Here is an 18,415-nt window from a genome sequence, read left to right on the forward strand (position 1 = left end):
TTCATTGTCAATTATCAATAATTTGAAATGAATACTTACATAAGTCTAAATTTATATCAATTATGTCGATTTCATGTATGCTAGTAGATTCTTCTATATCACTATGATGTTTCTTAAAATGGCAAGAAATGATTGATCGTGGAATCCCAAGCATTTTTTTTCTATTGTAGGCTTCTCGTGTTATTCACGTACCATTCGTACATCTTTAGAAATTGTAATAACTGATTCAGTGCTTAATTGCATTTTTAATATATTCCGATACTATAGATGCTTGTTGTTTGACCAGTGTTTTTGTTATGCACGCCTGTGGACAATTCCCAATTTTGATTACAAAGTTGGAAAGATGAATTGAAATGATTTATGAATTGGGAGGAAGCAAGAATGTGGAGGCTGGAACATCATTTATATATAATATAATAAAGAAGATATAAATTGTGTAGCAATATTATACTATGTTTAATAACTTTCAGTTTTAATCTGTAAAAATCGAGCTTTTAAACGAGATATTGTTTTTGGATTTGTAAGATATATATTGAAATATATATACTTCTTGGAATATTATCTACTTCTAATAATCAAATGATAATACTAAAGAAAGTAAGTAATGAAATAGTATAATTACAATTCTTCTGTTTTGTTCCCAATTTTGAGAAATAGGAACAAAATGAAACTTTAACATATCGCTCATACCATTCAGAATCAATATTTTTATATTGATCAAATTTTATCGGAAAAAATATTTTATTTTTTTACAAAAATATTTTCTTATATATAATTTATTTCAGAAAATATACTTTAAAATAATGTACACATATGAGAACAACAAATACTAATCCTCATATGTTATACGTTTCAAGATCATTTAAAGCAGTTAAAAATTAAAATCGACATTTTTATATTAAAGATTATATTGAAAAAAAATCATAATTGTCAATATGATATAATGTACGATTTAAACACCATTATAATTCATAAAAAAATACTACATTTATTTGTTTATTTTCTATTCACTAACTTCTTAAATTGGCCACATTAGGTCCAAACATGTATCATATTTCAAAATTACACTTCACATATAAAAAATATCTTTTTTACGAATTTTTTTCGTTCCATTTAGACATCTAATTTAATTTCTATTAATCCATAGAGTGCATATTGTGTAACTACCGTCAATGAAATGAAACGTAAACACATGGATTAACCGTTGCCAATAGTTATGGCAGTGCTATGGTATGGAATATACATATCGATCGAAACACATCATCTGTACGACATCGTACGTATACTATTCAGTCGTTTCTCCGACTTCGGTGAGGAAACATGATGGCGGACGACATTGCCGCGATTCAGAAGAAGTTTGACAATCTGAACGAGTATAGCGTACAATTCAACAAATGGTTCTCGAAAACGATAGGCGTATGGCCGCTTCCATCCTCCACCTCGAAATTCGAAAAGATAACGACAAAGATTCTTATTTTTCTCTGTTGGATCATCACGCTATTCGTCACAATATCGAGCTTGTTACATTTCGCTCTCGTGAAAGAAGATATCATCGTAAAATTAAAAACTCTCGCCCCTATAAGCTACTGCTTTGGCGGAGGGCTCAATTATGCCGTGTTGTTGTATCATAAAAATGACATACTTTATTGTATAGAGCATATGGAAGTTGATTGGAAGGCGATCACAAAAACGGCGGATCGACAAGTGATGTTTAAAAATGCAAAAATTGGTCGCATCATTTCCGCTTCTATCGCAGCTTTCGTACAAATTAGTGCTGTTTGTTTTTGCACTGTATTGGGAGTTTTCAAACGGACAATCAAAATCGGCAACGAAAGCATGGAAATACACGTCTTACCCTCTCCAACCTATAAAATTCCGGTTGATACTAATCCAGGATACGGTATTGTCCTTGGTTTGCAATATATCACAGCATACATTATGAGTGCCACCGTTGTTATCGCATTCAGTCTTGCTACAGTATTCGCATGTCACACTGTTGGTCAGTTAACTATAATGGTTACATGGATCGAAGAATTTATAAACCAACCGCAAGAAGAAAATAAGAATGTACGCATTGATGAAATAAGTGTGATCATCCAACATCATATGAGAATTCTAAGGTAACTTTTTGTATAGTTTCTTTCTCTTTCTTCTGTCTTTTTCTTCCTATCTATCTATCTTTTTCTATCTTCCTCTAGAGAATATCTCTAATTACATATTAATTGTGAAGTTTCTTAGAACGTGCTGAACATCTATTGAGCCCAATATGCTTCATGGAAATGTTCAAGAATATATTGAGTATATGCATGTTTAGCTATTGCATTCTTGCGGTACGCCATTTTTCAAAATTAAATATATTTATTAAATCCTTAATTTTCAAGTTTAATAAATAGTTTTGTATATATCAAAAATAATTTATTTGAACACATGTTTATGTACCATGCAAATTTCATTATTATTATTAAATAAATAAAAACATTCTTTATTCAATTTAAATTATGATTCGTCTCTACTATTTCAACAACTTTGAAGTTTATCATTGAGTTGGAATTAAATCTGATGATTTTCTTGGGATATGAAACATAGTGACTATCTGTTCTAAAATAACTGAAATTAATGAAATTAACCCTATTCTAATATAATTGTCATAATTTTTTATAAATCTCACAAATTTAAGTTATAAAAAAATCATGAAAGTAATATGAACACAGGCGATCAATCCAATTGAAAAAACTCATTTTTTCTAGGAATGGTCTGAACATGATATTACGATCCTCAGTACATATATTTTTAATGTAATGAATTTAACTTTTAGCACGTTTTTAATATGTTATATCGGTGAAGTATTAACTGAGAGATGTAAAGAAGTTGGTAACATGGTCTATATGACAAATTGGTATCAATTACATAATAAAGATATTCTTAATTTGATTATGATTATTGCACGATCTAGTGTGGAATATAAAATGACTGCCGGGAAGATAATGGATATGTCAGTGATCACATTCGGTAATGTACGTTTGTATTTCTCAATTTTAAAAGAAATAAAAATTATTGGTTATCGTAAATATTCATATGAATATTTTTTTTTTATAATTTTAGATAATAAAAACTGTTTTTGCGTATTTAAATATATTACGCCAAACAACAATGTCCTAAATTGCACACGTATTGAGCATGTAAAAAAATATGTATCGATTATATATTCATAAATAAACATTAAATATTATTAATTACATTCGAGTAAATTTGAAAATATAAACATTATTTTTTTCATCTAAAATGATAAAATTAATTTAATTTCACTGCACTACATTGCTCAACTCATTACCAATTATTAACAATTTGAAATAAATACTTACACATGTTTAAAGTTATAACAATTACGCTGATTTCATAAGATTTTTCTATACAACTATGATAGTAGTCTTTTAGTATGAAACCCAGAAAAATAATTGATAACAAGATCCCAGACATCTCTTATCTATTATAGATTTTTTGATCCACAATTTACTCGTTTTTCCAAGTTGTGCAGTTGATGCAATGCTTGGTTAGATTTGTAATATATTTCATCACTGCAGATGCTTGTTGTTTGGCCACTGTTTTTGTTATACACGCTTGTGCATAGTTCCAAATTTTTATGACGAAATTGCGAAGACTGGTCGGTGGGCTAGAAATAGACGAAAAGAGAAATGCATGAACAATGGCTAGGTGATATTGTGGAACATTATTTACATATACTAAGTTAAAGGATGTATAGATTATATAGATTTGTACAGAAATATCATATTGCGCTCATGAATATCAACTTTCAACAACAATTTTTATCTCATTTATATCTCAAATCGAAGTTTAATATTAATATCTACAATTTCAAACTCTTCAAATAAAATTGATAAACGAAAAACTTGTGGAATTTTAACTTTTGTAACGTGAGTGATAAATTCATCTATCTATTTATTATATCACATTATATAATTCATATTCTATTTTATTATTCTCTGTTACAGATGATACATTTTAATCATTTTAAGCATATTCAAATCTATTCGTATCGCTAAATATTTCATAGATATTTAATGGCAACAAAAATTTTATTAAAATTCGAAACAATTATTATTTCAAATATTTATTTATTTCCAAAATTATACTTTAAAATTATACTTTAAAACAATATATAAATTTCAAAATAAGCAATAGTAATCCTGTGTATCAAGATTATTTAAAGCCAAAAATTCAAAATGATTTTTTTCTATATTGAAAATTATCCCTATAGTGAAAAAAAACAGAAAACATAATTGTCAATATGATACAGTGTTTAAACACCATTATGATTAATAAAATATATATATATATATTTTTCATTTACTGCTCGATTGACATTCACAAATCATATCATATCATATTTTAAAATCGCACTTCAACTACAAATAAATATCTTCTTTACGAACTCTTTCGCTCAACTAATCCCATCTAATTTAATCTCTATCAACCGACTGCACGTGTAGTATTGTAGTAACACATGTCAGTATTGTCGACGAACTGAAACGTAAACATACGGATTAACCGTTGCCAACAGTTATGACAACATGGTATACGTATCGATCGACGCACATCATCTGTACGACGTACATCATGTGTATACCATTCAGTCGTTTCTGCAACTTCGTTGAGGAAAGACGATGGCGGACGATATTAGCGCGATTCAGAAGAAGTTTGGCAATCTGAACGAGTATAACATACAATTGAACAGATGGCTTTCGAAAACGATAGGCGTATGGCCGCTTCCATCCTCCACCTCGAAATTCGAAAAGATAATGACAAGGATTCTAATTTTTCTCTGTTGGATCATCGCGCTATTCGTCATAATATCAAGCTTGTTACACGTTACTCTCGTTAAAGAGGATATTATTTCAAAACTGAAAATGCTTGGCCCTATAAGCTATTGTTTTGGAGGAGGACTTAATTACGCCGTGTTGTTGCTTCGTAAAGACGATATACGCTATTGTATAGATCATATAGAAGCTGATTGGAAGGCGATCACGAGGACAGGCGATCGGCAAGTAATGTTTAAAAACGCAAAAATTGGTCGCATCATTTCCGGTTGCATCGCGAGCTTCATGCAAGTTAGTACAATTTGTTTCGGCATCGTATTTGGAGTTTTCAAACAGAAAATCAAAATCGGCAACGAAAGTATGGAAATACACGTCTTACCTTTTCCAACCTATAAAATTCCGGTTGATACCAATCTAGAGCACAGTATCGTTCTTGGTTTTCAATTTCTGACAGGATGCATTATGAGCGCTACCGTTGTTATCGCTTTCAGCCTTGCTACTGTATTTGCATGCCACGCCGCTGGTCAGTTAACTATAATGGTTACGTGGATTAAAGAATTTGTAAATCGGCCACAAGAAGAAAATAAAAATATGCGAGTTAATGAAATAAGTGTGATCATCGAACATCATTTGAGAATTCTTAGGTAACATTGCATAATTTCTTTGCCTTTCTATTTTTCTTTTCTATCTATTTATCTATCTATTTGGATCTATCTTTGAAGAATTTCTCTAATAACATAATAACTGTGAAGTTTCTTAGGACGTACTGAACATCTAATGAGCCCAATATGCTTCATGGAAATGTTCAAGAATATTTTGAGTATATGCATGCTTAGCTATTGCATTCTTGTGGTACGTAGTTCTCGAATTTACATAAATCAATTGTGGATTTCGTTTTTTAGTTCGATTATTAGTTTATTAGTGTATTTCTGTTAAAAACATTTTGACCGATTGCATAAAGAATTCATTCATATTGTAACAGATGATTCACAAATTTGGTAATTATGTAAAAAAATATTAAAATATTTTTAAAATATGTATTTAATATATAATTTTTTATTTAATACGTACATTTGTGCTTAGGGAAAGTGGAGAATATTGCTTACTTATTTCATGAAAATTAAAAATAATTTATCGAATCTTATTATACATAATTTCTGTAATAAATAATTATAATGTATAAAAATACATATATATTTATAATAAAGATTTTTCATAAATTTCATAAAATTTAAGCAATAAAGAAATAGTATAAACAATATGAATGATAAATAGAATTGAAAATATTCGTTTTTTCGTAGGAATGGTCTGGACGTGATATTAGAGCCCTTAGTGCATATACTTTTTCAGTAATGAATATAACTTTAAGCACGTTTTTAATATGTTATATCGGTGAAGTATTAACTGAAAAATGTAAAGAAATCGGTAATATGGTCTACATGACAAATTGGTATAGATTATCTGACAAAGATATTCTTAATCTGATTATGATTATTACACGATCTAGCGTAGAATACAAAATGACTGCCGGAAAATTAATTGATATGTCGGTGATCACATTTGGTAATGTATGTTTGTTTCATTCAGTTTTGAAAGAAGAAAATTTTAAACAATTATTGATTCTCGAAAATACTCATACAAATATATTTAAATTTTCAGATAGTAAAAACTATTTTTGCATATTTAAATATATTACGCCAAATGACAATATTGTAAAATGCACGTGTATTGAACATATAAAAAAATATATATCGAATATATATTTCAAGTATTGCATATTAATAATAATATTCAACTAAAATTGAAAGTATAAAAAATATTTTTTATATCAAATCGAATAATAATCGAATGTACGTCACATCTTTCAGAAAATCATAAATTACAGTTTTATAATATAATTATATGTATAACATGTACTTGAATGCAAAAAAATTTCAAAAATTTTTTTTATTTATGTATTTTACTTATATCGATTTAATTAAAATGAATGTTTAAAATCACAATAACGACAAACGTATTATATAACACATCGATTATCTTTCTTTCTTAAAAAACTATTTTAGACATATAGCATTACGATTCTTCAAAAAAAATAAGCATAGAAAAAATATTAAATAAAAAATTATTAATTTTCATTCATTATTACATAACATGGAGCACATTTTAAAATTATTTCGATATCAAATAAAAAAATATTTTCTTTTGCACGCACATAATCCAATTCATATTATCAATAATCAAAAATTAGAAATAAATACTCACAATAAATTTAAAATTACATCAACTGCGCTGGTTTTCCGCTAGATTCTTTTATATCATTGTTTTGCCTCTTTGCACAAAATAGAAAGATCGATAACGAAATCAAATCATTCCTTCAAAATCTTGCAAGTGATGCAATGCTTGGTTCAACGATGATATCTGCCATCATTGAATGTTTGCAATTTGGCCGTTTTTGTTATCCAAAGATATAGACAATTTCGAACTCTTGTGAGGATATTGTGAAAACTATTGATGAAAAAAAGCTGAAAAAAGCAAAAACATTGAAATATGTGAACAATAGCTAAATAATATACTAGAATATTATTTACATTATTTACATAAATATTTAATTTCTCTTAAATCGAAAAGTTTCTAAACAAGATATGTTTTAATAAAGTTTTAGATGATTCTTGGAATCTATTGAATGAGATAATATCATAAAAATAAATATAATAAAGAAAAATAAAATAAATATAATGATTGCAATTTGTTATGTTTCCTATTCAATTTTTTAAAAATGGAAACAAAATAAAATTATTAAAAAGATAATCCATTGTCAATAATATTATTTATATTCAATATTTTCATCATTACTGGTGAAATTTTATCGGAATCGGTATTTTATGTTTTTAATTATTTGTTTTTATAATATCTGAAATACAAAATAGAATTGAAATTTATATAATTAATAGATGAACTATCTACAAAAAAAGAAAGAAAGAAAGAAATGAATTTGATATTGATATATATAATTTTCGAATTCTTCTGAAATTGACAGATAGAAAATTCATAAAATTATCTTTGGAGATCTTTTATAGTTCTTGAAAATTCATTTATTTCACATTGCACAACATTTTCATCACATTCCATTTTATTATCTTCTGTTACTAATCATTAAAATTATCTCTAACATATTTTTCATTTGACTCTCTCCATACCATCATTATATATTTCGTAGCCATATTATATTTATTTATCTTTCATTCACTAATTTCTCGATTGATATTAGATATCACACATCATATTTCGAAATAACGTTCCACTTTAAAAAAGTTTTACGAATTTTTTCACGAATTTTATGATTCTGCAAAGATATTTAATTTAATTTCTACCACTCCGAATGTCATCGAGTGCGCACCATGTGCAACTACCGTCAACGAACTGAAACGTAAACACATGGATTAACCATCGTCAATAGTTGTGGTAATGGAATGTATATATTGATCGACGCATATCATTTGTACGACATCGTACATGTATACCATATATTCAGTCGTATCTGTAACTTCGTGGAGGAAAGACGATGGCGGACGACATTGCCGCGATTCAGAAGAAGTTTGGCAGTCTGAACGAATACAGCATACAATTGAACAGATGGATCTTGAAAACGATAGGGGTATGGCCACTCCCACCCTCCACATCGAAATTCGAAAAGATAATGACAAGGATTTTAATTCTTCTCTGTTGGGCCATCACGCTATTCATCACAATATCAAGCTTGTTACATTTTACTCTCGTGAAAGAAGATATCATATCAAAATTAAAAATGCTTGGCCCTATAAGTTATTGCATTGGTGGAGGGCTTTGTTATGCAATATTATTGCTTTATAAAGACGATATACGTTATTGTATTGAGCACATGGAAACTGACTGGAAGCTGATCACAAGGACAGACGATCGGCAAGTAATGTTTAAAAACGCAAAAATTGGTCGCATCATTTCCGGTTGCATCGCGAGCTTCTTACAAGGTAGTACTATTTCTTATTGCACCGTATTTGGAGTTTTCAAACAGAAAATCAAAATCGGCAACGAAAGTATGGAAATATACATTTTACCCTTTCCAACCTATAAACTTCCGGTTGATACTAATCCAGGGCACAGTATCATACTTGGTTTTCAATTTCTGACAGCATGCATTATGAGCGCTACCGTTGTTATCACTTTCAGCCTTGCTACAATATTTGCATGCCACGCTTCTGGTCAGTTAACTATAATGATTACATGGATCGAAGAATTTGTAAATCGGTCACAAGGAGAAAATAAAAATGTGCGCGTTAATGAAATAAGTGTGATCATCGAACATCATTTAAGAATTCTAAGGTAACATTTTTTTGTATAATTTCCTTCTATTTCTATTTCTGTTCGCCTTCTTCCATCTCTATCATTTTTTTTCTAATTATCTAAGAATTTTTCTAATTACTTATGAACTGTGAAGTTTCCTAGAACGTACTGAACAACTATTAAGCCCAATATGTTTCACGGAAATGTTCAAGAATATATTGACTACATGCATGCTTGGTTATTGTATTCTTGTGGTACGTATTTCTTGAATTTAAACATATTCATTGTACGCTTTGTTTTGAGGATCACTTATGTACTTCTATGTTAAAAATATTTTGCCTAATTGCATGATGAATTTATTGATACTGCAACAAACGATCCATAAATTTCCAATTTTTTTATTACGTAAAAAATATTGGAATATATTCAAGATATTGATTTGTTATTAAATACATAAATTCGTCCGATCTTTTTGTCAAATTTACTCCCTTTAATACAATCATTCTCTATTTAATTTCAATAACTTCGTTTTTCCTATTTCTGTAACACAAATTATAATTCAATAATTATAATTTACAATAATAATTTTATATAACTGAGATTTTTTTACAAATTTTATAAAATTTAAGCAATAAAAAAATTGTAAGAAATAATATAAACGAAATGAATGATGAATAAACTTGAAAACATTCGTTCTTTCCGTAGGAATGGTCAGGACGTGATATTAGAGCCATCACTGCAAATTCTTTTACAATAACAAACCTATATTTAAGCATGTTCTTATTATGTTATATCGGTGAAGTACTAAGTGATAAGTGTAAGGAAATTGGTAACATAGTTTACATGACAAATTGGTATCGATTACCTGACAAAGATATTCTTAATCTGATTATGATTATTACACGATCTGGCGTCGAATACAAAATGACTGCCGGGAAAATAATTAATATATCGATGATCACATTTGGTAATGTATGTCTGTTTTTTCCAACTTTTAAAAAGAAAAATTTTAAAAAATCACTGATACTCGAAAATATTCATACAAATATATTTAAAATTTGTATTTAAAAATTTCAGATAATAAAAACTACTTTTGCATATTTAAATATATTACGCCAAGTGACAATATTGTAAAATGCACATGTATTGAGTACATAAAAGAACATGTATCGAATATATATTTAGAAACAAACATGTTATAAATAATATTTATAGATGTATATATAACATATATATTAAAAACGAAACATATTAATAATTACATTCGAGTGAAATTGAAAGTGTATAGTAAAAAATATTTTTTATGTCTATAATAATCGAATATATATCACATCTTTCAGAAAATCACAAAATTTGCAATTTTATAATATAGTTATATGTACTACACAGATTTAATTATTTCTATACAGATTTAAATGCAAAGAAACCTCAGAAGTTTTTTTTATTTATGTATTTTACTTACATTTTTTTATTGAACACTTAAAGCACAACAGCGACAATCATATTAAACTGAAGATGAATCATCTTCGTCTGTTAAGAAATAATTTAGACATAATATTATTCTTCAAAAAAATAGATTTAGAAAAAATACTGAATAAAAAATGAATCATTTTCATTATTTTCTAAAATGATTTCATTTGGCACATAGCACATCTCACGTTTTTATGTGTGTAGATATCAAAAATAATTAAGAAATGTACACATTATTTTCTTCTGCACATATATTGTCCTACTCATATTTTCAATAAAATCAAAAATTAAAAATACTCACAATAAATTTAAAATTACATCAACTGCGCTGGTTTTCCGCTAGATTCTTTTATATTATTGTTTTGCCTCTGCACAAAATAGAAAGATCGATAACGAAATCAAATCATTCCTTCAAAATCTTGCAAGTGATGCAATGCCTGATTTAACGATATGATATTTGCCATCATTGAATGTTTGGCCGTTTTTGCAAAGATATAGACAATTTTGAATTCTTATGAGGAAATTCTGAAAAACTGTTGATGGAAAAAAGCTGAAAAAAGCAAAAACATTAAGATATGTGAACAATAGCTAAATAATATACTAGAATATTATTTACATTATTTACATAAATATTTAATTTCTTATCTTAAATCGAAAAGTTTCTAAACGAGATGTGTTTCAATAAAGTTTTAGATGATTCATGGAATCTATTGAATGAGATAATATCATAAAAATAAATATAATGATTGCAATTTGTTATATTCCCTTCTCAATTTTTTAAAAATAGAAACAAAATAAAACTATTAAAAGATAATCCATTGTCAATAATACTGTTTATATTCAATATTTTCATACTGTTGGTGAAATTTTATCGGAATTGGTATTTTATGTTTTTACAAAATTATTTGTTTTTATAATATCCGAAATACAAAATAGAATATAAATTTATACAATTAATAAATTAACTATTCATAAAAAAAAAGAAAGAAAGAATTGAATTTCATATTAATATTTATAATTTCGAATTCATCTAAAATTGGCAAATGATGCGAAATTCGTAAAACTATGTTTATTAATAATCATAATCTGTAATCTGCATTAAATGCGCTCAATTATTTGAATATCAGTGTGATTAGAAAAAAAATACACTTTTTTATTTTTTATTCAGTAATTTCTCGATTGATATTATGTAACGCACATCATATTTCAAAACGTTTCACTTAAAAAAAGTGAGTCTTTTGCGAATTTTTCTGCAAAAACATCTAATTTAGTTCCTACCATTCCATTGAGTGCACAACATGTGCAACTATCGTCAACGAACTGAAACGAAACGTAAACAGATGGATTAACCGTTGTCAATAGTTATGGTAACGGAATATATGTATCGATCGACGCGTATTATTTGTACGACATCATGTGTATACGATATTCAGTCGTTCCTGCAACTTCGTTGAGGAAACATGATGACGGATGATATTGCCGCGATTCAAAAGAAGTTTGGCAGTCTGAACGAATACAGCATACAATTGAACAGATGGTTCTCAAAAACGATAGGGGTATGGCCACTTCCATCCTCCACATCGAAATTCGAAAAGATAATGACAAGGATTCTAATTTTTCTTTGTTGGATTATCGCTCTATTCGTCATAATACCAAGCTTGTTATATTTTGCTCTCGTGAAAGAGGATATTATCTCAAAATTAAAAACGCTTGGCCCTATAAGTTATTGCTTTGGTGGAGGGCTTAATTATGCAGTGTTATTGCTTCGAAAAGACGATATACGTTATTGTATAGAACATATGGAAGTTGATTGGAAGGCGATCACGAGGACAGATGATCAACAAATAATGCTTAAAAACGCAAAAATTGGTCGTATCATTTCCGGTTGTGTCGCGGGCTTCCTACAACTTAGTACTATTTCTTTCTGCACCGTATTTGGAGTTTTCAAAAAAACAATTAAAATCGGCAATGAAAGTATGGAAATACATGTCTTACCCTTTCCAACTTATAAAATACCGGTTGATACTAATCCAGGGCACAGCATCGTACTTGGTTTACAATTTCTGGCCGGATACATTATGAGCGCTACTGTTGTTATCGCTTTCAGTCTTGCAACAGTATTTGCATGTCACGCTGTTAGCCAGTTAACTATAATGATTACATGGATCGAAGAATTTGTAAATCGGCCACAAGAACAAAATAAGAATGTGCGCATTCATGAAATAAGTGTGATCATCGAACATCATTTGAGAATTCTAAGGTAACATTTTTTGGTTAATTTCTTTTTGTTTTTACTCTCTCTTTTGTTTAACTCCTTTTTATCTATCTATTTATCTTTATCCCCTTGAGACAAGTCTTTCTAATTACGTATTAACTATGAAGTTTTCTAGGACGTACTGAACATCTATTGAGTCCAATATGCTTCATGGAAATGTTCAAGAATATTTTGAGTATATGCATGCTTAGCTATTGCATTCTTGCGGTATGATATTTCTTAAATTTTTTTTTTTATTTAAATATATTTATTGAAGAGATTGAGATTTTCGTTTTTAAGATGTTAGTTTTGTGCATTCTTCTATTGAAAATATTTTTTCTAATTGATCACATGATGATCACATTCATAATACAGTACATCATCCAGAAATTTCTTTATTATCTGTAAACAAAAACATTAAGATGTTTCTAAAATATTGATTTAAGATATAAATATGTATCAACTTACTTATCAAATTCATCACTTTTAATAGAATCATTCAATAATATAGAATATAGTTCATCTATTCTATTTCTATAACTTTAAGATATATTATTATCAATGAATTAGAAATTAATGAAATGCTTTGCCTAGATAAGATTCCAAGATAATTGAAATGAATGAAATGGTCCCAATTCTATATAATTGTCGTAATTGTGTATAAATGTCACAAATTCAAGCAATAATAGAATCGTGACAAATAATATGAACAGCATAAAATTGATAATATTCAATTTTTCTTAGGAATGGTATGGACGTGACGTTAGAGTCCTCAGTGCATACGCTTTTTCAGTAACGTGCATAACATTAAACACATTTTTAATATGTTATATCGGTGAAATACTTTCTGAAAGATGTAAGAAAGTTAGCAATATGATTTACATGACGAACTGGTATCGATTATCTGAGAAAGATATTCTTAATCTGATTATGATTATGATACGATCTGGAATGGAATATAAAATGACTGCCGGAAAGATAATTAATATGTCAGTGATTACATTTGGTAATGTACGTTTTTTTGTTTTTCTAAGAAGTACATTGCTAACATTCGAAAATATTTATACAAATATATTTTAAATTTCAGATAATAAAAACTATTTTTGCGTATTTAAATATATTACGCCAAATGACAATATTGTAAAGTGCACATGAGTATATATTGAGTATATATGAGTATGTATGAGTATATAAAAAAATATATATCTAAAATATCTAATAATAAACTTTGCATACTAGTAATTTCATTTGAATGAATATGAAAATATAAATTATACATGTTTCATATATAATGATCACATATATATCTTTCTTATTCAAAAGGTTATAATTTATAATCTTAAAATATTGTTATAAGTACAACACATTCCAATATATTTACACAGAGAAAATTAAAAAAATTTTTTTGTACTTATGTAATTTACTTATACCGATTGAATTGTAATGAATCTTTAAAATCCGTAGTATTTTGTTGCAGATCGATCATTTTTAAAAAATGTTTTAAACACATATTATATATTATTTCTTTTCCAAAAAAAAAAAATAGTCTTAGAAAAAAAAATTAAGTAAAAAATAAATCATCTTTAACTTCTAAATGACATTTCCAAATTTAGCATTTCCAAATTATGTGCAGATACGAAAAATAAAAAATATACACATTATTTTCTTCTGCACACACATTGTTCAATTTATATTATCAAGTATCAAAAATTTGAAATAAATACTCACATAAATTTAAAATTACATCAACTCCGTTGATTTTATGTATTCCGCAAGATTCTTTTATACTATTGTTTTGCCTCTTTGCACAAAACAGAGGAATCGATAACGAAATCAAAATCCTTTCTTCAAAATCTTGCAAATGATACAATGCTTGGTTCAACGATGATATCTGCCATCATTCAATTTTGCAGTTTGGCCATTTTTGTTATGCAAAGATATACACAATTTCGAATTCTGATGATGAAATTGTGAAAAATTATTGATGGACTGAAAAAAGGCAAAACATAAATATACAATAAACAATAACTAAATAATGTATAAGAATATTATTTATATTATTTACATAAATATTTAATTTCTTATCTCAAATCGAAAAATTTCTAAACGATAGACGTTTCAATAAATATTTAGATAATTCTTGAAATATCATCTATTGAATGAGATAATAACATAAAAATAAATATAATAAAGGAAAATAAAAAATAAATATGATAATTACAATTATGTTTCCTTCTTAATTTTTTAAAAATGGAAACAAAGTAAAACTATTAAAAAAATTATAAAAAATTAATCCATTGCTTATATTCTTTATACTCAATATTTTCATATTGTTGGTGAAATTTTATCAGAATTGGTATTTTATGTTTTTACAAAATTATTTGTTTTTATATTATCTGAAATAAAAAATAGAATTCAAATTTAATCAAATAATAAATTAATTACCTACAAAAAAATAAGCATTGAATTTGATATTGATATCTATAATTTCGAATCCATCTAAAACAGAGAAATAGATTAATAAAATTATTTTTAGATAACTTTTATAGTTCTTGGAGATTCGTCTATTTATTTATTATTGAACATTACATAACATCGTCATTATATTCCACTTTAATATTTTCCGTTACAGATCATTAAAATTATCTTTAACATATTTAAATCTCTCCATATCATCATTATATATTTCATGACATAGCCATAAAAATTTTTCAGAATTCAAAATGATTATTGTATCAAAATTTTATTAATTCCAAAAACTGTATTCTAAGATAATATATAAATTTCAGAATAAGCAATAGAAATATTGATACATTCTATGCGTTTCAAAGTTATTTAACGTATGAGATAAAGTTTAATTGTTTTTCTACTTTGAAAATTAATTTGAAAATATCCCAAAAAGTTAATAATCATAATCATTAATTTGCATTAAATGTACTCTACTATTTGAATATAAATGTGATTAATAAAAAAAAATACACTTATTTATCTTTCATTCATTAATTTCTCGATTGATATTAGATATCACACTTTAACGCTTCACTTTTAAATAAGGTTTATCAATTTTTTCACCAATTTTATCATTCTGCAAAGATATTTAATTTAATTTGTATTATTCCGAGTATCAGAGTACGCACCATGTGCAACTACCGTCAACGAACTGAAACGTAAACACATGGATTAACCGTTGTCGATAGATGTGGTAACGGAATATATATATTGATCGACGCGTATCATTTGTACGACATCGTACATGTATACCATTTAGTCGTTTCTGCAACTTCGTTGAGGAAAGACGATGGCGGACGACATTATCGCGATTCAGAAGAAGTTTGGCAGTCTGAACGAGTACAGTATACAAGTGAATAGATGGCTCTCGAAAACAATAGGGTTATGGCCACTTCCATCCTCTACATCGAAATTCGAAAAGATAATGACGAAGATACTAATTCTTCTCTGTTGGATCATCGCGCTATTCGTTACAACACTAAGCTTGTTACGTTTCATTCTCGTGAAAGAAGATATCATATCAAAACTGAAAATGATTGGCCCAATAAGTTACTGTATTGGTGGAGGGCTTAATTATGCAGTATTATTGTTTCTTAAAGACGATATACGTTATTGTGTAGACCACATAGAAACCGATTGGAATGCGATCACAAGAATAAAAGATCGGCAAGTAATGCTTAAAAACGCAAAAATTGGTCGCATAATTTCCGGTTGCATCGCAGGTTTCATGCAAGTTGACAGTATTTGTTTCTGCACTATATTGGGTGTTTTCAAACAAACAATCAAAGTCGGCAACGAAAGCATAAAAGTATACATCTTACCTTATCCAACTTATAAAATTCCGGTTGATACTAATCCAGGGCATAGTATCGTACTTGGTTTTCAATTTTTGACAACGTGCATTATGAGTACTACCGTTGTTATCGCTTTCAGTCTTGCTACGGTATTTGCATGCCATGCTGTTGGCCAGTTAACTATAATGGTTACGTGGATCGAAGAATTTGTAAATCGGCCACAAGAAGAAAATAAAAATATGCGAGTTAATGAAATGAGTGTAATCATCGAACATCATTTGAGAATTCTTAGGTATTATTTTTTCATTAATTTCTTTTTGTTTCTACTGTTTAACTCCTTTTATATATCTATTTATCTCTATCCCTTTTGAGAGAATTTTTTCTAATTACGTATTAACTGTGAAGTTTTCTAGGACGTACTGAACATCTATTGAGTCCAATATGCTTCATGGAAATGTTCAAGAATATTTTCAGTATATGCTTGTTTAGCTATTGCATTCTTGCGGTATGCTATTTCTTAAATTTAAATATATTTATTAAGAACTTCGTTTTTATGATCATTAGTTTTGTGCATTCCTCTATTAAAAATATTTTTTCTAACTGATGATCACATGATGATTCATTCGTAATACAACACATCATCCAGAAATTTCTTTATTATCTGTAAACAAAAATATTAAGATATTTTTAAAATATTGATTTAAGACATAAATTTGTGTCCATCTTATTTATCAAATTCATCACTTTTCATTCAATTTAAATTTAAATTTGATTAAATAATATTCCAAGATAATTAAAATTAATGAAATGAACTGTTCTATATAATTGTCATAATTTTTTATAAATATCACAAATTCAAGCAATAATAGAATCGTGAGAAATAATATGAACAGCATACTTCATATTCATTTTTTCGTAGGAATGGTCTGGACGTGATGTTAGAGCCCTCAGTGCATATGCTTTTTGCGTGACGTGTATAGTATTAAATACATTTTTAATATGTTATATCGGTGAAATACTTTCTGAAAAATGTAGAAAAGTTAGTAATATGATTTATATGACAAACTGGTATCAATTATCTGAAAAAGATATTCTTGATCTGATTATGATTATGATACGATCTGGAATGGAATACAAAATGACTGCCGGAAAGATAATTAATATGTCAGTAATTACGTTTGGTAATGTACGTCTATTTTTTAATTTTTTTAAGAAGTATATTGTTCCATTCGAAAATATTTATACAAATATATTTCAAATTTCAGATAATAAAAACTATTTTTACGTATTTAAATATATTAATCCAAACAACATTGTAAAGTGCACATGTATTGAATATATAAAAAAATATATATCTAAAATATCTAATAATAAACTTTGCATATTAGTAATTTCATTTGAATAAATATGAAAATTTGTTTCATATATAATGATCAAGTATATATTGCATCTCTTTTATTCCAAAAAAAATAATATTATTATAAGTACAACGCATTCCATACAATATACTTATATAGAGAAAACTTAAAAAATTTTTTTGTATTTATATAATTTACTTGCACCGATTTAATTATAATGAATCTTTAAAATCGTAATATTTTGTTACAGATCGATCATTAATCGATTATTTTAAACACATAATATTATTTATTTTCCAAAAAAAAATAGTCTTAGAAAAAATATTAACTAAAAAATAAATCATCTTCATTTACTAATTTTTAATAAAGTGATAT

At 27.3% G+C, this 18,415-nt stretch overlaps 5 protein-coding genes and 1 long non-coding RNA gene across 11 annotated transcripts in view; 5 read left to right on the forward strand and 1 right to left on the reverse strand.

Annotated features, from left to right (window-relative positions):
* The window catches only part of LOC105737478 (uncharacterized), a 34,893-nt gene extending 19,267 nt beyond the window's left edge, over positions 1 to 15,626 (reverse strand). For both annotated transcript variants that reach the window (XR_015294438.1, XR_015294437.1), the window contains exons 1-8: positions 15,325 to 15,626; positions 14,608 to 14,868; positions 12,621 to 13,281; positions 10,927 to 11,175; positions 7,098 to 7,357; positions 5,215 to 5,367; positions 3,363 to 3,670; positions 40 to 304 (exon numbers count right to left, since the gene is read on the reverse strand). This is a non-coding gene — a long non-coding RNA (uncharacterized LOC105737478). The remainder of the gene's footprint in view (positions 1 to 39; positions 305 to 3,362; positions 3,671 to 5,214; positions 5,368 to 7,097; positions 7,358 to 10,926; positions 11,176 to 12,620; positions 13,282 to 14,607; positions 14,869 to 15,324) is intronic.
* LOC100864463 (uncharacterized) lies at positions 1,148 to 3,236 on the forward strand. 2 transcript variants are annotated; one of them, XM_031914964.2, is made up of 4 exons: positions 1,148 to 2,120; positions 2,231 to 2,330; positions 2,748 to 3,014; positions 3,103 to 3,236. In XM_031914964.2, the coding sequence occupies exons 1-4, from the start codon at positions 1,321 to 1,323 to the stop codon at positions 3,157 to 3,159; spliced, it is 1,224 nt and encodes a 407-aa protein (XP_031770824.1). In that variant the 5' UTR covers positions 1,148 to 1,320; the 3' UTR covers positions 3,160 to 3,236. The 2 variants fall into 2 exon arrangements, with proteins under 2 accessions (XP_031770824.1, XP_086771287.1); XM_086915161.1 differs by lacking the exon at positions 2,231 to 2,330 and having other exon boundaries at positions 2,816 to 3,014.
* On the forward strand, positions 4,434 to 6,838 carry LOC116413834 (odorant receptor 10-like). Of its 2 annotated transcripts, none has more exons than XM_003691243.4 (4): positions 4,434 to 5,479; positions 5,588 to 5,687; positions 6,137 to 6,403; positions 6,495 to 6,838. In XM_003691243.4, the coding sequence occupies exons 1-4, from the start codon at positions 4,683 to 4,685 to the stop codon at positions 6,549 to 6,551; spliced, it is 1,221 nt and encodes a 406-aa protein (XP_003691291.1). In that variant the 5' UTR covers positions 4,434 to 4,682; the 3' UTR covers positions 6,552 to 6,838. The 2 variants fall into 2 exon arrangements, with proteins under 2 accessions (XP_003691291.1, XP_086771267.1); XM_086915141.1 differs by having other exon boundaries at positions 6,137 to 6,398.
* LOC100864342 (odorant receptor 10-like) lies at positions 8,112 to 10,435 on the forward strand. Of its 2 annotated transcripts, none has more exons than XM_086915144.1 (4): positions 8,112 to 9,194; positions 9,310 to 9,409; positions 9,861 to 10,122; positions 10,233 to 10,435. In XM_086915144.1, exons 1-4 carry the CDS (start codon positions 8,398 to 8,400, stop codon positions 10,355 to 10,357), a joined length of 1,284 nt encoding a protein of 427 aa, XP_086771270.1. In that variant the 5' UTR covers positions 8,112 to 8,397; the 3' UTR covers positions 10,358 to 10,435. The 2 variants fall into 2 exon arrangements, with proteins under 2 accessions (XP_086771270.1, XP_012350992.2); XM_012495538.3 differs by having other exon boundaries at positions 8,118 to 9,194; positions 9,861 to 10,127.
* Positions 11,617 to 14,622, forward strand: LOC100864108 (odorant receptor 4-like). Of its 2 annotated transcripts, none has more exons than XM_031914961.2 (4): positions 11,617 to 12,885; positions 13,008 to 13,107; positions 13,624 to 13,890; positions 13,967 to 14,622. In XM_031914961.2, the coding sequence occupies exons 1-4, from the start codon at positions 12,086 to 12,088 to the stop codon at positions 14,021 to 14,023; spliced, it is 1,224 nt and encodes a 407-aa protein (XP_031770821.1). In that variant the 5' UTR covers positions 11,617 to 12,085; the 3' UTR covers positions 14,024 to 14,622. The 2 variants fall into 2 exon arrangements, with proteins under 2 accessions (XP_031770821.1, XP_031770820.1); XM_031914960.2 differs by having other exon boundaries at positions 13,624 to 13,885; positions 13,967 to 14,121.
* Positions 15,627 to 15,958: 332 nt separating the features above from the next.
* Positions 15,959 to 18,397, forward strand: LOC100863996 (odorant receptor 10-like). The gene is made up of 4 exons (XM_003691240.4): positions 15,959 to 16,974; positions 17,088 to 17,187; positions 17,602 to 17,868; positions 17,948 to 18,397. The coding sequence occupies exons 1-4, from the start codon at positions 16,178 to 16,180 to the stop codon at positions 17,999 to 18,001; spliced, it is 1,218 nt and encodes a 405-aa protein (XP_003691288.1). The 5' UTR covers positions 15,959 to 16,177; the 3' UTR covers positions 18,002 to 18,397.
* The last annotated feature ends 18 nt before the right edge of the window (positions 18,398 to 18,415 follow it).

This window comes from Apis florea, unplaced genomic scaffold (assembly GCF_048593485.1).
Source record: "Apis florea isolate Af1SG1 unplaced genomic scaffold, ASM4859348v1 contig_3772_pilon, whole genome shotgun sequence".
Classification (NCBI taxonomy): domain Eukaryota; kingdom Metazoa; phylum Arthropoda; class Insecta; order Hymenoptera; family Apidae; genus Apis; species Apis florea.

Excerpts from the sequence above, each read along its gene's own strand:
- LOC100863996 (XM_003691240.4), top strand. The coding sequence starts at position 16,178 with ATGGCGGACGACATTATCGCGATTCAGAAGAAGTTTGGCAGTCTGAAC. Across the intron at positions 17,188-17,601 it reads TTAGCTATTGCATTCTTGCG|GAATGGTCTGGACGTGATGT; the intron begins GTATGCTATTTC and ends ATTTTTTCGTAG. Across the intron at positions 17,869-17,947 it reads CAGTAATTACGTTTGGTAAT|ATAATAAAAACTATTTTTAC; the intron begins GTACGTCTATTT and ends TTCAAATTTCAG.
- LOC100864463 (XM_031914964.2), top strand. The coding sequence starts at position 1,321 with ATGATGGCGGACGACATTGCCGCGATTCAGAAGAAGTTTGACAATCTG. Across the intron at positions 2,121-2,230 it reads CATCATATGAGAATTCTAAG|TTTCTTAGAACGTGCTGAAC; the intron begins GTAACTTTTTGT and ends TTAATTGTGAAG. Across the intron at positions 2,331-2,747 it reads TTAGCTATTGCATTCTTGCG|GAATGGTCTGAACATGATAT; the intron begins GTACGCCATTTT and ends CATTTTTTCTAG.
- LOC100864108 (XM_031914960.2), top strand. The coding sequence starts at position 12,086 with ATGATGACGGATGATATTGCCGCGATTCAAAAGAAGTTTGGCAGTCTG. Across the intron at positions 12,886-13,007 it reads CATCATTTGAGAATTCTAAG|TTTTCTAGGACGTACTGAAC; the intron begins GTAACATTTTTT and ends TTAACTATGAAG. Across the intron at positions 13,108-13,623 it reads TTAGCTATTGCATTCTTGCG|GAATGGTATGGACGTGACGT; the intron begins GTATGATATTTC and ends AATTTTTCTTAG.
- LOC116413834 (XM_086915141.1), top strand. The coding sequence starts at position 4,683 with ATGGCGGACGATATTAGCGCGATTCAGAAGAAGTTTGGCAATCTGAAC. Across the intron at positions 5,688-6,136 it reads TTAGCTATTGCATTCTTGTG|GAATGGTCTGGACGTGATAT; the intron begins GTACGTAGTTCT and ends GTTTTTTCGTAG. Across the intron at positions 6,399-6,494 it reads TATGTCGGTGATCACATTTG|ATAGTAAAAACTATTTTTGC; the intron begins GTAATGTATGTT and ends TTAAATTTTCAG.
- LOC100864342 (XM_086915144.1), top strand. The coding sequence starts at position 8,398 with ATGGCGGACGACATTGCCGCGATTCAGAAGAAGTTTGGCAGTCTGAAC. Across the intron at positions 9,410-9,860 it reads TTGGTTATTGTATTCTTGTG|GAATGGTCAGGACGTGATAT; the intron begins GTACGTATTTCT and ends TTCTTTCCGTAG. Across the intron at positions 10,123-10,232 it reads TATATCGATGATCACATTTG|ATAATAAAAACTACTTTTGC; the intron begins GTAATGTATGTC and ends TAAAAATTTCAG.